This window comes from Camelina sativa, chromosome 17 (assembly GCF_000633955.1).
Source record: "Camelina sativa cultivar DH55 chromosome 17, Cs, whole genome shotgun sequence".
Taxonomy (NCBI): domain Eukaryota; kingdom Viridiplantae; phylum Streptophyta; class Magnoliopsida; order Brassicales; family Brassicaceae; genus Camelina; species Camelina sativa.
In genome coordinates this window covers 27,234,649-27,252,362 of record NC_025701.1, presented here as the reverse complement: position 1 = coordinate 27,252,362, position 17,714 = coordinate 27,234,649, and the positions used below count along the sequence as shown (strand labels likewise).

The following is a 17,714-nucleotide window of genomic DNA, read 5'->3' as shown; positions in this document are numbered from 1 at the left end:
CCCCCCCACTCGAGCATGCACTCGACCGAGTGCCAATTGATTGCTATAGTCGAGTTGCCCCAATCACCTCCTCCAAGTCAGCAACAAGACCCCAACTACACTTATGAGAGCATGAATGAGGATGTGGATAGCTTCTTCCACAATCCTTGAGGTACCACTATCACCTTCCCTTGTAAATACCATTGCATTTGATATTGTGTTTTGTTTTTGGTCTTGAATCCTCTTACAAATTTCTTTCACACAGAGGACTGTGTGATTTAAGTTTGGGGGAGGGTTTGAGATAGCATTTGACATTGTGTTTTGTGTTCTTATTTCAAATTTTTAGCATAATCATGGTAGTATTTGCATAGCATCTAAGGCATAGAAAAACACTAAAATTTTGAAAATTTTTGCAAAAATCTTTATAAAAAAAGAGTGTTCGTGTAGTTTGCATTGCATATTAGGATCTTGTTTAGCATGTTTCATGTAGGACTGTTAAATATTTGCATTAGGGATCTATGTTGAGTTTTGCCTTGTTAGCTTGTTTAATTCACCAAACTAGGATCAATGCCCAAGTTAATAGTACTTTGATGCTAGTTGAGTGGTTAGAAGCATAAGATTGAACCAAGCCTTGAATTCCTGCATTGCATTTGGTCTAAATTGAAGCATGTTGTGATTTGATGCCATTTCCTATTTATATGAACCTAATATTGACTTGTAATTATCAGTTTGTGCATTGCTTTAAACTCATGGATACCATATACATATTTGGATCATCTTTCTCCTTTTTACCACTCTTGTTGATCCAAGTAGCTGATTGAATCATTAAAATCAGTTTCCAATACCCTTAACCAACCCTTCTTTCAAGCCATGTTTATTCTTGAGTGTGTAAGGCCTTTTTTGGGATTGAGCTTGGTAGAAAGTGTTAGGTTTGAACTGACAAGAATAATGCCTTGTGTAGTTCTAGTTTGCATTTTCCAAACTAGATAGGACTAGGTGATTTCATTGTTGGGTTTGGGATTTGGTTGTTTGAAAAAGAAAGAAAAGAAAAGAGGAAAAGAGAAAGAAAAGGTTAGAGTCTTTAGGAGGGGAATGTTTTTAAGTAAAATCAAAGTCTAGTGAAAGAATGGGAAGTATGATATTGTTTAAAGATGGTTTCAGTCAAAGAAAATAAAGAAAGAAAAAGAAGAGTATAGCAAAATGCTTTTATGTCTTAAGAATAAGAAGAAAAGAAAACCATAGCAAATAAGTAAGAATCTCCCATTCCACTAGAAAGATCAAATAAGAAACCTCTCCTAAGACTTTAAAATCAAAAGAGAAAAGGGTGAAAGAGAAGAGAAGAAGTTAAAGGGTAGCACTAGGATCAATTGGGTTTAGATTGATAGGATAAACACTTTGGGTGCCTTTGGGTAGACAAGGTTTTGTTCTTGTATGTGTCTAAGTGTTCTTACCTTTAGCATTCTTTTAAAGCTCAATCCATTTTTATGAGAGAACCTTGATATTGATAAGCCCCACTCTAAAAAGAGACCACCATTGTCTCAAAACCTTTATCTCCAAGCCAAATGAGTTTAAGCATTGCATAGAATTGATTCATGTTCTTGATTAATGAATGTTAAAGGAAATGGTTGATTTGAATGCATGTGGATATCTAAAGCTCAATTCAGTAAAGGTTGTGATAGGCTTGTCTAAAATTTTTAAGTACAACTCATTCAACTTGCATCATAGTACTAGTAACTTGGACATTGATTCTAGCTGGTTTATTGGCAAGTTTTAGGAGCTGAGATCCCACTTTCAAACCTCACCTACCTTCTTATGTCTTGATTATTTGCTTGAGGGCAAGCAAAGACTAAGTTTGGGGGTGTTGATGGTCATATATTTTACCCTGTTTTCCCTTAGTTTATTCACATCTTTTGCTATCCATTTTGACCATTATTGCATGGCTTTAGGACTGTTCTTGCATTCGAGTAGTGGCATTGCATTTGCATCTTTTCATGCATAAACAGGTGATTTTGGAGCCTAAGGAGCATGGAAGCAATGCTGAAGAGAAGTGAAGCAATCAAGAGGAGAAAGCAAGAGAGTTAAGGCTGAAGAACCAAGGTCCGGAGTCCCACTCGACTGCCCACTCGACCAGACACTCGACCGTGTGCGGAGAGGGACTCGACCGAGTGGAAGCAGCAGAAGAAAAGCCAACTCGACCGAACACTCGACTGAGCACCGGGTCGAGTTGGCCGAGCCGCCTAGCTATTTTGTCTTTTAGTATTTTTAGGGCTTCCACTACTTTTTCTATATAATGCCTTGTACCCTGCAGCCACCAAAGGAGTCCAGCTTTTTAGATAGTCAGAAAACCTAGTTTTACCCTTTTGGGAATTATTGCTTTTGCACTTTTATTTTCTTAGATCTTGTACCTCCTTGAAGGAGAAAAACCAAAGATTCTTCATATTTGTTGGTTCCATAACTTTCAAAATATTGAGAATTCGAGTTTGATTCCTTCTTCAATATTGTAGATCTTTGCTTTATCTTTCTATTGGTGCAAGTTTCGGTATTTTCTGGGTTTATGACTTTGTTGTTCATCATGTGTGCTTGTGAGTAGTTGCTTAGGATCTTGAGGATGGGTTAGGCTGGATTGTGTTTGAGGTTTGTTTGATTTGGTCAAGCTTGATTGTTTAGGATCTCTTCTAGGGTAGATGTTCTTAATGCTGATCCTATAAGCGAGAGGGTAGGGTTTGATCTCAAGCCTCTTAGCATCACACCAATGTCTAAGGTGCAAAGATTAGGCTAGATCTAGAGATTTTCATTAGGCTTGCTAAGATATTAGAAGTCTTGTTTGATTATTGACTATGGATGATCTGTTGCTTAATGCTTGCTTGTATAAGTTCTTTGCTTTGTGAGAACAAATCTAGAAATATATGAGCTTGATTGTTTTTGCCATTAGAGTGGATTAACATGTTCTAGGAGATCATTGTCTAGAGATTCGCTCAAGTTGTTTGAGATTTGTTGACCAAGTTAGATGAACTCAATCATTAGTCCAGCCCATGAATCCATCCTCAAGTCCTTCCTTGTTTATTGATTTCTTAGCTTAAATCCTGTTGCTTGATTGTTGTTTGATTCACTTTTGTATTGCTCTGTTTTTCTTGCATTGCTCTGTTTTTTCGCGTTTGTCCAGCTCGACCTTGCACTCGATCAATACTCGATCGAGTGCTTGCTAGAGTTCATCCCCAGAATTTTTGTTTATGCCTTGTGTTTGTCCTGTCTCACTTCCTGTTTCATTCTAGTTGCATTTCAGTAGCATTCACTTAGTATCCTGTTCATAACTTGCCTTGCATTAGTTCATTACTTGCATTACCATAGTTTCTGTTTCAGTTCTTATTGCATCATAGCTTTGATTAGTCTGCTCTCTTTACATTTAGCATCTATCTTAGTAGTTTTTACTTTCTGCATTTTATATTTCATCAGTAGGTTGTTAGTGACAAACATCCTTCACATTTGGCTTGACTTAGACATTTATGCACATCTTGATTGCTTGCAAACTCTCAGATTGGATTGACACTTCTTATACTATAACAGCATAAGGGGAATTGAAACACCCTGCACTCCATTCATTCATATCATCATCATTCCATACATTCACCATTCCACACCTCAAATATATGTGTTTTAACGCGTAAACCATCTCTTTTTCTCTGTTTCAGTTGGAGAGATCTCTTCTACGATTCGTTCGCCACATGGGCAAATTCGAGGCATGCCCAAATCACCATCAGCTATGGCTTGTCGCAACGCTTCTAACTTCCTCGCTCTCTTCTGATCAGCATAATATGGATCGGCCTCAAATTGTTCCATAGTTTGAGAAGGAGAGAAATTATAGATCTAGAATTCGACTTTCAAGATGAGAGAAGAGAAGACTTTCAGTTTTGAAGAAAATGAATGAATGGATGAGAATGAGAATAAGATTTGATTTCGGGGCTGTGGTGAAGAAAGAAAGAAAAAAACGAAATTCTGGCCACGTGTAAAAGATGTGTGCGTTCACACTGCGTGTTCACACACAGTTTTACCGATTAATGCAGTTGCACTAAACTTGCAAATAGTTGTACTTTAGAGGTTTCTCAGTTTAATTAGTTATACTAAACTTTAGCATTACTTTTTTTAGTTTTACAGTTGATTAAACTTAACTAACATACAATTACAAGCTTTTTGCAACTTCATAATTTAAAACTTATAATTCTATAACTTTTTCATGCTTACTTGGTTATTATTTACAAAGTGACATTAAAAGTGTAATGAAACACTTGTTGAGATTCTTTCATAAATAAATTAAAATTAGTATATTTTGGAAAATTCTTCATTTATAGTAGAAACCTATGTAGAACATTTATACAATATGTATTGTCAACACTGGTTTTAGGTAGTACCAATTTTATTATTTTCAGTAGTACCAATTTTACCATTTTTACTAGTTTTATCTTAGTTGTGCCAGTTCTACTCTCTTATATACACATATTTTGAAAGAAGAAAACATTAATAGACTTCAAATTAAGTTTCAAATTATTAAGTTTCAAGAGGGAGTTATGCCATAAAAAAGTAGAGAGTAGTCAAACCAAACACCATTGAAACATGAAGAGGTGAATCAAACATGAACATTATCTCCAAATAACAACCATTGGAGTCCTTGTCTCCGGCGCCTTTTATTCTGCGTCCTAGGTCGAGTTTTTGGTCGTTTTTCCCCAGCAGATGCATACCTTTTTGTTTTCTTTCTTCCCCCTTTTATTTTCCGATCCGGAGGAATGATCTGCATATCTTGGACTTCATCTAGGACATCCCATCGAGACTTATCAGGTACTAAATAAATTGTCCTGCAATATGCAATTGCCCACAGCTCCGTCCAATAATACTTAGAACACAACTCATGTAACTCGATATCCTTACCTCCATATTTTTGGAATGTAATGAAAGACGCCAATGCATGCACACAAGGATACTTTTGTATATCGAAAAACCTGCAACTGCAACTTCTCAATCGCAACTTCACCAAATAAGGTTTCCGTCACTGTCAATGACATTGTATTCAAGTTCGAAACCATTTAGCTCTGTCACCTTTAGTTTCTCAGCAGTTGCCCATAAATCATGTAAGTAGTTCTCCACTAAAGGCACCAATTTATTTGCGACTGATCTAGACACAGCATCTTTCCGATGTTCATTAAACCATTCAGAGAATTTTTTAAGTATTGCATCAAGCATGGGTATCAAGGAGTACCTCCTTGCATCTTTAAATACGCTGTTCATCGATTCAACACAGTTGCTTGTGTCTAGGTTGTATCTATCTCCTAGAAAAACACATCTTGCCCATCTTTTTTTTTGGGTAGATTCTTCAAGATACTTTGCAGCAGAAGGATATATTGTCGTAAAAGAAGCGTAAGCAATATTGAACTCAGCCACTGTGTAAAACCTACTNACATCCTAGGTCGAGTTTTTGTTCGTTTTTCCCCAGCAGATGCATACTTTTTTGTTTTCTTTCTTCCCCTTTTTATTTTCCGATCCGGAGGAATGATCTGCAGATCTTGGACTTCATCTAGGACATCCCATCGAGACTTATCAGGTACTAAATAAATTGTCCTGCAATATGCAATTGCCCACAGCTCCGTCCAATAATACTTAGAACACAACTCATGTAACTCGATATCCTTACCTCCATATTTTTGGAATGTAATGAAAGACGCCAATGCATGCACACAAGAATACTTTTGTATATCGAAAAACCTGCAACTGCAACTTCTCAATCGCAACTTCACCAAATAAGGCTTTCCGTCACTGTCAATGACATTGTATTCAAGTTCGAAACCATTTAGCTCTATCACCTTTAGTTTCTCAGCAGTTGCCCATAAATCATGTAAGTAGTTCTCCACTAAAGGCACCAATTTATTTGCGACTGATCTAGACACAGCATCTTTCCGATGTTCATTAAACCATTCAGAGAATTTTTTAAGTATTGCATCAAGCATGGGTATCAAGGAGTACCTCCTTGCATCTTTAAATACGCTGTTCATCGATTCAACACAGTTGCTTGTGTCTAGGTTGTATCTATCTCCTAGAAAAACACATCTTGCCCATCTTTTTTTTTGGGTAGATTCTTCAAGATACTTTGCAGCAGAAGGATATATTGTCGTAAAAGAAGCGTAAGCAATATTGAACTCAGCCACTGTGTAAAACCTACTACACTTCATGAATATCCATGCAACAACGTCTTTGTTGACGTTACGAGCATAACCTTTCACATTTTGGGATAAATGCCATACACAAAAANTACAACTCATGTAACTCAATATCCTTACCTCCATATTTTTGGAATGTAATGAAAGACGCCAATGCATGCACACAAGGATACTTTTGTATATCGAAAAACCTGCAACTGCAACTTCTCAATCGCAACTTCACCAAATAAGGTTTCCGTCACTGTCAATGACATTGTATTCAAGTTCGAAACCATTTAGCTCTGTCACCTTTAGTTTCTCAGCAGTTGCCCATAAATCATGTAAGTAGTTCTCCACTAAAGGCACCAATTTATTTGCGACTGATCTAGACACAGCATCTTTCCGATGTTCATTAAACCATTCAGAGAATTTTTTAAGTATTGCATCAAGCATGGGTATCAAGGAGTACCTCCTTGCATCTTTAAATACGCTGTTCATCGATTCAACACAGTTGCTTGTGTCTAGGTTGTATCTATCTCCTAGAAAAACACATCTTGCCCATCTTTTTTTTTGGGTAGATTCTTCAAGATACTTTGCAGCAGAAGGATATATTGTCGTAAAAGAAGCGTAAGCAATATTGAACTCAGCCACTGTGTAAAACCTACTACACTTCATGAATATCCATGCAACAACGTCTTTGTTGACGTTACGAGCATAACCTTTCACATTTTGGGATAAATGCCATACACAAAAACCATGATGAGCCAGAGGGTACACATTAGCTATGGCTTTTATGAGACTTGTATTTATGTCAGTCATAAATACTATTTCAGAAGAATCCCCAACAACGGTTTTCAACATCTCCAAAAACCAATTCCAACTTNCCGTCACTATCAATGACATTGTATTCAAGTTCGAAACCATTTAGCTCTGTCACCTTTAGTTTCTCAGCAGTTGCCCATAAATCATGTAAGTAGTTCTCCACTAAAGGCACCAATTTATTTGCGACTGATCTAGACACAGCATCTTTCCGATGTTCATTAAACCATTCAGAGAATTTTTTAAGTATTGCATCAAGCATGGGTATCAAGGAGTACCTCCTTGCATCTTTAAATACGCTGTTCATCGATTCAACACAGTTGCTTGTGTCTAGGTTGTATCTATCTCCTAGAAAAACACATCTTGCCCATCTTTTTTTTTGGGTAGATTCTTCAAGATACTTTGCAGCAGAAGGATATATTGTCGTAAAAGAAGCGTAAGCAATATTGAACTCAGCCACTGTGTAAAACCTACTACACTTCATGAATATCCATGCAACAACGTCTTTGTTGACGTTACGAGCATAACCTTTCACATTTTGGGATAAATGCCATACACAAAAACCATGATGAGCCAGAGGGTACACATTAGCTATGGCTTTTATGAGACTTGTATTTATGTCAGTCATAAATACTATTTCAGAAGAATCCCCAACAACGGTTTTCAACATCTCCAAAAACCAATTCCAACTTGCATCATTCTCACCATCAAGAACACCAAACGCCAAGGGATAATGGTGACGGTTAGGATCTTGAGCCGACGCAGAAACAAGAACACCCTTATATTCGTTCTTTAGAAAAGTTGCATCCATAGGTATAACTTTCCTCATGACTTTAAATCCTTCAACGCTAGCTCCCAAAGCTATGAACAAGTACATGAATTTATTATTCTCATTGCAATGCACATATGATCTTGTACCATGATTAACCTTCTCTAACATGTGCAGATAACATCGCAGCATCTTGTAGCTTTCTTCTGGGCTACCTTTCAAATCAGTAACAGCTTGATTTTTCCCTCTCAACGCCGTGGAATATGATATATCAACACCTAATTTTATCTTGACAAGATCCATGATAATTTTCGGAGGTGGAGTTTCCATTTGTCCTGGATAATCACCATGTAAAAGAGAAGCAACTAATTGTAGAGTTTCTTGTCTCTTACTGTTGCTTGAACTTTGACTAGCCCGAGAGCATGTATGCATCTTGTTGTGCCTTCTAATCGAGAACATATTTGTATCTCGAATCCTACCAGCTTGTAAACCCCAGTTACATCCTTCTTTAGGACATTTGAGCACATAACGCACCTTGTCCGACTTTACTATTTCAAAATTAAAACAGTTAGCTAAAGAAGCTCTATCCACCACATCTTGCAATGCCTTCTTGTTAGGAAATTCTTGAAGTTTAGTCAGACCCATACCGTCATCCCATGGTTCAATATACTTACACGGTTCTACAACAGGGCGTGGCTCAGTATATTCATCACCTTCATCAGGTGATATAGCTTCACCCACTTTATTAGAATCACCCTCTACGGCATTTTCTTTGCCTACGTAGACAAAAATGGCGTTAGGTCCGATTTCACCATCGTTCGCATGTTGGTTTTCAAAGTTCATGCCAACAGAACTTTGGTCCACTATGGGCACTGTGGGCACTGTGGGCACTGTGGGCACTATGGGAACTTGCTCAGGCTGTGGCTCGGAAGGGATGACATTCACAAACAACATACATCTTCGCTTCTCATAATTAACGGAGTCTACATAAACATTAACATCCTCATCATCATTAAGCTCACAATGCTCCAATGTTTCTACCAGTAGTGGCTTGTAGCTCAGCTACAACTGAATGTTACTTTCAACAAACCCAAGCTTCATGAGTATCCTTGCTTTTAACATCAACAATGTTATATACCTCTTGAACATTATACTATACATGCGACCTTCAAATTTAAAATGTAGGCTGACGTTCTCGCATATTGTATCCTGCCAAACTAACCAATATAAGAAAATCTAAATTAGTACTACTAGTAGTTTTACTAGTTATACTACATGAATCAGTATTACTAGTTTTACTAAATATACTAGTATTACCAGTTTCACCACATTCTCTCTCCTATCAAAATCGAATCGAATGGTAAACGAGTTCTAATCTTCTTAATTCACTGAAATCGAAAGCCAAATCCCTTTCTTATCTAATAGAAAGCTCAATCGACCCATAAACCTTTGTAAAACACCCAATGTGCTAAGCTTTCTTCGATCAAAATCCAATTGAATTTCTAAATTTACAAATCAAAAACAAATTCAACTAAAAGCTACTCTAATGTGAAGTAACGCACCTGCATTTTGAAGAACAACTTGATGGAATCGCCGGCGGCTCCAACGATGGAATCGCCGGCGGCTGGGTTGAGAGGTCAGTAACCAGGGAGGGTCGGGTTTCTCGGATCGAAAGAAGCTGGGTTTTTGTTTTTTTATTTAAAAATTTTAATCCAATTCAGTAAAACAAAAAGGGTAAAATCTTCTAGAAAAGACAACTCTTTAAAAGAAAGAGAGAAAAGGTGATAACAATGGCGACGGCGGATCTAGGGTTCTAAATGGATTGGAGTGATTGCTACTATGGTTGGATTGGGTTCACTAAGGGTTACAGGTTTTTGGATCTCCTCCTGGGAGTGTGTTTTGTTTGGAACGAGCGAAGAATCTGTGGGTGCTATCGCAAAAGCTCCTCGTCATTATCATGGGGATACGGTTTTGATTTGGTTTATCGGATTTCAATGAGAAAGTGGTGTCAGGTATGGGAATCTCGTTTTGATTTGATCCTAGCTAAGATTATAGGATTTTGGTGTCTTCTTATGAGTCTCGATTGGGTTACTCGGTCTGATATGATTTGTGATCGGGGTAGTGTGATTTGGAAAGAAGATGGTTTATGTCTTCGAAGAAAATCAGGTCTGAGCAAATCTTGCTTGCGATGGATTAAGATTGGGGTCGCCACTTCTGGAGATTTGATTTTATTGTCGGGCTCGTTTACCCGATTCGAATCAGAACTGAGTAACACTCATATGGGAGGAGTAACGATATGGGTTTCCTTTTCTGAGGATTTGGTGTTATGGTCGGATTCATTGTCTCGTGTCAGATCAAGGCTGATTGGTAATCAAATGTGTTTGGTAAGGATTCGTTTTCCTTTTTCTGGTGATTTAAGGATACGTTTCCACTATCTGCTGGTGTCTGCGAATCAAGTGGCTATTACTCCCTATCTTCTTACCAGATTTTTGAGGATATTCGGTTGTACATTTTGGAAGGTTGGTGTGTTTAAAAGGGATTGAGTTGTAATGGTATTCTCTCATCACAGTTCTCATCTCAGCTTCTCACTCTTACAACCTACAAAGATTTTCTACTCTCTGCGTCTTCTTTGGTGTGTCTGTTTGGTTTATGCGAGTTTGATCATGACTCAAGCTGATCTTTTGGGGAAGAATGTGTCTGGGAAGAGTGAAGAAAGTCTGGTTCCTAGGCGGAGGATCAAGATATCATACTTTGACAATTCTGCTCTGATCGAGGCTTACTCTAACACGGTTGTGGGTCGGTGTATAAATCCCCGGATGCAGGATATGAATCCCTATTGTTCATGCTTCCCCGCATCTGGCATCTAGAGGGTCGAGTGGTGGGAGATGACTTAGCCCTTGGGAAGTTCCAGTTCGACTTCGATAATGACGATGATATCAAGGAGGTACTTCAAATGGAACCCTTCCATTTTGATCGCTGGATGGTGTCTATGGTGCGATGGACGCCAACAGTTGATCCTGCATATCCTTCTGATTTGACTTTCTGGGTTTGTGTGTTGGGTGTTCCCTTCCAGTTCTGGGCCGAACCAACTTTTCGAAGCCTTGGTGCAGAGTTGGGGAGGGTCATAGCGGTTGACATTGATGGAGGAAGGGTCTGAGTGACAGTGAATGGGTTTAAACCTCTTTGCTTTGAGACGGTGATAGAGTTTTACAATGGTCAGGAAACTATTGTTACTTTGTGCTTTGAGAGGCTTCACGGTTTCTGCAAGAAGTGTCATAGCCTATGCCGTGATGTCGATCACTGCCCGTTATGGAGTTCTTCAAGAATTACCTCTGGTCAGTCTTCTAGTCAGCCTATGCCTATGGAGGAGGAGGTATCTAGGTCTTTTCAGAGCTATAAGGGAGCTGTTACGAATGACAGATCAAAAGGAAAAGGGAAGACCATGGACAACAAGGGGAACGAAAGAACCAAAGGGAAAGGGAAGGAGGTGGATCACAATGGTATGACCAATCATAAGGAGAGTCAGAGGTCGCTCAAGGGGAAACATACTTCGGGTATCAAGATAAGGTCTGATGATGAGTCAGGTGAGCCCTCGGCCAAGCCTAGGTGGTATAATAATTCTGCACAACTCCATGAGCATCGCCATATGCTTCGGACTGCTGCCACCATTGCTTCTTCTTCAGCGGTGGTACCAGGTGACGATCTGGAACCGGGTCAAATTATTGGTTTTGAGGAACAGGGCGCAAGGCCAATTCCTGGTGTTGGAGCCCCACCTCTCAAGAGGGTCAGACGACCTCTGTTTCAAGAACCGGGAATGGCACCGAGTTCTGGCCAGGGAGATGCAGATGGTTCTGGTACGGAGGTTGTCTTGGCAGACACAGGCTCTGCTGATCCGGGTTCTATGCAGGTGGAACAGTCTGAGGAGAAGCTTGACAGTGGTCTCACGACTCAGTCTGAGGCAGGACAGGGACTGGCTTCGGTGGTTCAGGAGGCTCAAGCTGTGAATGGGATAGTTTCTGGGGTCATTATGGATCCGCTGTTGGCCCAGGTTGGGGATGCAACTTTCGCTTCAGAGGTAACTGATCCACACATCACAAATGAAGGCGAGTTAGAGGACTCTATGACTGATCCCTCTTTGGATGTTAGTTCGAACCATGCAGACGTAGGAGCGGACGAAGCGGATGCGGGGGGAGATCCCATGGAGGTTTTGGTTACCACTAGTGCTATGCCAGTCTCGGAACCACCACTAGATAAGGCTCGCAAGGCAAAACCGCCTTTGGCTGTCAAGGGAGCAGCCTCTAAGAAGCTAAACATGTATTTGCGCACAACTCCAAGGAAACGCCCTGCACCTAAGACTACTGATGTAGCTGGGGAGGGTACTATCCCGAAGAACCAGGAACAAGAGAAGGGACCAGCTGATGGTTCAAAGCCACCTAAACCAATAATAGAAAAATGAAGATTTTAAGCTAGAATTGTCAAGGACTGGGGAATAAAGCAACTGTTGGTTACCTTAGGGATCTATGGGGAAAACGTTGACCTGATTTTCTATTTCTTTCTGAAACTAAACAATCTTTTTCTGTTTTGGAACTTTTTGTTGGTCATTTTGGTTATTCACATTTAAAAACCATTGAACCTGTTGGTTATAGTGGTGGTCTTGCACTTTTTTACAATAATAATAATAATAATTTTTCCATTTTATTTGAGTCCAATAGAATTCTTGATGTAGAAGTGGTTTATAAAGGAAAATTGATTTATCTTTCTTTTATTTATGGTGATCCGGTTCCACAAAACCGTGACATGGTTTGGGAATGGTTAACAAGAATCAAGTTGACTCGGGATGCTCCATGGTTTCTAATTGGGGATTTTAATGAGCAAAAAGGAAATCATGAGAAACGAGGTGGTACTTTGCGTCATGCCTCTTCTTTTGTACCTATCAATACAATGATTAGACATTGTGGCTTACTTGAGTATCCTGCTCTTGGGGATAATCTATCCTGGAGAGGGTGGCGTGATAAGAAGCAAATAAGGTGTCGGTTAGATCGGGCTTTGGCGAATGAGGAGTGGCATGATTTGTTTAAAGATTCCTTAACGGAATATTTACCAATGATTGCCTCGGATCATAAACCCTTGCTAGCTGTTATTGGGGGACAAAATTACCAAATGTCGCTGTGCTATTTCTCGCTGGAGGAAAGAGCAATTACCCTTAGGGCGGGAGACAATTGAAGATATAAAGGCCAAATTAGCGGTAGCTCAGGAGAATGATGCCACCTCCATTGATGAACCTGCGGAGCTTACCTGGCGGTTACGGGAGGCATATCGGGATGAGGAGGTGTATTGGTATCAAAAAAGTAGAAGTCGTTGGATGCGGTTTGGTGACCAAAATACCAGCTATTTCCATGCTCAAACAAAGCAACGACGTTCGGAACCGGATTGTTGGTCTTCATGATCAGCATGGTAACTGTATGAAATCACACCACCACGTCCGTACGACCGTACGTCGGTACAATCACCACCACATTGGGCCGTCCGTACCATTAGGAGGCTTATCGAGTCCAACCCATGAAGACCAGCCTCCAACGGTCACTAAGCTTCCAGAATCATCTTCTCCTAACCGTTGACAGGAGTATGCAAGTGGGAAGACTAAGGAAGAGTCACATGTTCACTTAAGGAGGTGTCACTATCTACATTTGTATTTGTGTATAGTATCTTAGGAGAATATTCTTTGTATATGGCTATAATTAGGTTGTAACTATGTTCTAATTCTAGTAAGAAGAGATAATATCTCCTTCTCAACAATACTCTCTCGCATACTCTCTCTATTATCCAAACGACTATTATTCACTTTGTTCATCACTTCTCTTCACCAAACACTCAATTGATCCTATTAATTCTTACAAACTGGATGACGGAAGAGAGGAAAGTCCAACATATTGCGGTCTCTTATTTTGAGGATCTTTTTACATCCTCGGAACCCTCGGATTTTGGAGAAATGTTAGATGAGATTCAGCCATCTATTTCCCTGGCGACAAATGAATCCTTAACTCGGGAAGTTACAGAACAGGAAATTAAACAAGCACTTTTCATGATGCATACGGATAAGGCTCCCGGTCCGGATGGGATGACTGCTCTTTTTTACCAGAAGGCATGGGCTACGGTTAAAGCAGATCTAATGCTTTTGGTCAATTCCTTCTTCCGGAATGGGGATTTTGATAAAAGGCTGAATATGACAAACATATGTCTTATCCCAAAAGTGGAGAAGCCAACAAGGATGACAAAGTTATGGCCTATTAGCTTATGTAACGTTGGTTATAAAATTATATCAAAGGTTTTGTGCCGACGGCTCCGCACTGTTTTCCCCTCTCTCATCTCGGAAACACAATCGGCCTTTATAGAAGGTCGTTTGATTTTTGATAATATATTGATTGCTTAGGAAATGTTTCATGGGCTCCGAACAAATCCCTCTTGTAAGGGAATGTTCATGGCTATAAAGACAGATATGAGTAAGGCTTACGATCGGGTCGAGTGGCCCTTCGTCGAACATTTACTCAGACAGTTTGGGTTTTGTGAGAAGTGGATAACCTGGATTATGTGTTGTATTAGTTCGGTTCAATACAAGGTCTTACTTAACGGGCAAGCCTATGGGTCTATAATTCCTTGTAGGGGTCTGCGTCAAGTGGACCCTTTGTCGCCCTATCTTTTCATTCTTTGTACGGAGGTCCTTATTGTACATTTTCGGAAAGCAGAACGGCTGAAACTTCTTACGAGTATCAAGGCTTCAACTGCTAGTCCCGCTATCTCACACCTCTTATTTGCGGATGACAGTCTATTTTTCTGTCAAGCCATGAAAGAGCAATGTGAAGTGGTATTAGGGATTCTTAAGAAGTATGAACGGGTTTCTGGTCAGCAGATCAATTTCCAAAAATTCTCGGTTCAGTTTGGACATACGGTGGATTTTAGACTCAGGGAAGAATTAAAAGGGGTTCTGGGGAATACGGTGAATTAAAAGGGGTTCTGGGGATTTTAAAATATGGTGGATTTTAGACTCAGCACATCAATTAACCAGTGCGTTTCTAACTTCTGGTGGAGCTCATCGGGACAATCACGAGGATTACACTAGGTGGCACAGGATAAACTATGTAGTGGTAAGGATGCTGGGGGTCTAGGTTTCCGGTGTTTGGATGATTTTAACACTGCTCTGCTGGCAAAGCAGCTCTGGCGTTTGATCACAGTACCAAAGTCGCTTTTTGCACGGGTTTTTAAAGGCCGATATTATAGGCATTCAGATCCTTTGGATCCTATTAAATCTTACTCGCCGTCTTATGGATGGCGGAGTATCATTTCTGCTTGCTCTCTGGTTCATAAAGGACTCATTACACGAGTAGGATCTGGTGCTTCCATCTCTGTATGGACTGACCCCTGGATCCCTGCTCAATCCCCGAGACCAGCACTAAGCACAGGATCGCCTTCTGATCCTCTGCTCCGAGTTATAAATTTCATTGACAGGAGTTCTAATTCCTAGGATACGGCTCAGCTTACGGCTACGTTTGTACCGGAAGATGTTGCTATAATTTCTCCCTTACCGCTGCGACAACTGGATAAACTGGATTTGCCGGGATGGCATTTTACCAAGTCTGGTATATATTCGGTAAAATCAGGTTATCATTGTCTACGGTCTCATCGTACGGATCCCTCTGGGCCAGATGTTTTTGGGCCGGACATTACACTTCTCGAGGCCTTCGTGCGGAAAATTAAGTGTCCACCAAAACTTCGTCATTTTATGTGGCAAGTGCTTTCGGGTTGTGTGACGGTTACAGCTAATCTACGGAAACGTGGTATGAGTTGTGATGCCACGTGTGGTCTTTGTGGTTTTCATGAGGAGACAATTAATTATACTCTCTTTGAATGTCTGCCTGCTAGACAGGTTTGGGCTCTGTCGCAGTTTCCGACAGCCTTGGGTGCGTTCCCATCGGGTTCAATTTTCACAGATATGGATTCTCTTTTTGGCGGTTTACAAATGTTTCAACACAGGCAATTTTTCTCTGGATTTTGTGGTATATCTGGAAAGCACGAATTGATAAACTTTTTAGTAATCTGGATTCCAATCCACTAGCGCTTTTGCGGCTAGCGGAGGATGAGGCCAAAGCATGGGTTTTAGCTCAAACAGAGGACATACCAATAGTATCGGCTATTCCTACTGTGGATGTTCCCCGGGGAAGCAGGGGCGTCGGTGCTCCTAGTCCTTTGGCGAGCTATTTTTGTTTTGTAGATGGGTCCTGGAAGGAAACAGACTGTTATGCAGGTCAAGGGTGGTTCTGTACGTCGCCATTTGGTGATGCCCCTACTATGGGAGTTGCCAACCTTCGCCGTAGCCTGTCCCCTCTTCATGCTGAGATTGAGGCCCTTGTCTGGGCCATGCGATGTATGATTGGGGCGGATAACCAATCTGTTGTTTTCCTCACCGACTGCTCTGACTTAGTGAAGATGGTGTCTTCGCCTTCCGAGTGGCAAGCTTTTACACCTTATTTGGAGGACATACAGGCAGATAAGGAGGAGTTTACCTCTTTTTCATTAGTCAATGTCCCGCGCTCTCAGAAAGGTAAAGCGGATAACCTTGCGCGACGCGTTCGCACAGTTCCACATTTAGTTACCTATGTTAACAATGTACATTCGCATTGGCTTGTTTGAGCCAATCTAGTTTTCTATGTTGTCAAAAAAAAAAAGGGTAAAATCGTCTCACCACCTATTATTCAAAAGGTGGGGGTATGAAGAATACAGAGGGAGATAGGAGATTTGTCAAAAAAATTAAGGGAAATATGAAATTATCCCTTATTATCCCGTCTGGCCAGGGGTTTTATCCGGATACATCATAAATAAAGCCGTCCTAACCTCAGTCTATGTGACTGGCCTGTCAACTGCCCATTGTCTTCATCCGTAATTACCATGGTTACCACCTGTAATGCTTCCTAAAAAGTTTCCGGATTAATGGATGTAGACCTAGTTTAATGTCTGAGTGTGAAAATATACCAGTTTGACACAAATTTGACAATTAATTACTAGATTAACATTCCATTCTATTCAATTATTTGAATGACACAAATTTTAGGTAAAAAGATTAAAAACCCAGACTTTTTTTTAATTTTTTTTTTGGAAAAAACGAAAAATCAAAAAAATAATAGTATTTGATATTTTGATTTAAAAATATGATTAATGAAAAAAATGTTTAAAAATATGATGTTTATATTTTTAATAAAATTTATAAAAATAAAATATGATTTAAAATATAATTTATAAAATTAATATTCAAAAAATTATTTATAAAAATATGAAGTTTAAGATGATATAGTTATATAATTTTTATAAAAATATAATGTATAAAATTATAACTAAAAATAATGTATATAAAAATTATTAAAATAAGATTATGAAAATATAATATAAAATATATAAAAATAGGATTTTAAAATATGATGTTCATTTTTTAATATGATTTAGGAAAATAAAAATGTATGACTGAAATATATGCTTTAAATATATGAGTTTAAAAATATCATTCATTTTATAAAAATATAATTAATAAAAATATGACTGAAAAAATATAACTTAAAATAAATCTGTTGTAACTATATTTACATTTTACATATTTTATCTAATAAATATGTTATCAAACACCAGATTTTTGGAAGCAAACAAAAAAAATGGTCATAACTTAAACAAATCTGTCATAACATATGGTATTCACATAGGTCATTTTAGCAGTTTTTAAAAAATGTTATAAATTTGTTATCAAACGACAGATTTTTGGTTAAATTTAAAAATTTGTCGTAACTTAAAACAAATATGTTATCACTAGAAGTCAACCTAGTAATTATTTCTCTGTGAAAAAATCTGTCAATGACAGATTTTTAATCATGAAAATAAATCTGAAATAACTGTGGAAAATAAATCTGTCTGATATTATATCAAAC

The 17,714-nt window shown here is 39.0% G+C and overlaps 1 protein-coding gene across 1 annotated transcript; it reads right to left on the bottom strand.

Annotated features, from left to right (window-relative positions):
* LOC109129951 lies at positions 6,991-9,317 on the bottom strand. The gene is made up of 5 exons (XM_019239002.1): positions 9,312-9,317; positions 9,197-9,251; positions 7,899-8,732; positions 7,686-7,841; positions 6,991-7,613 (listed from the first exon to the last, which is right to left on the bottom strand). The coding sequence occupies exons 1-5, from the start codon at positions 9,315-9,317 to the stop codon at positions 6,991-6,993; spliced, it is 1,674 nt and encodes a 557-aa protein (XP_019094547.1).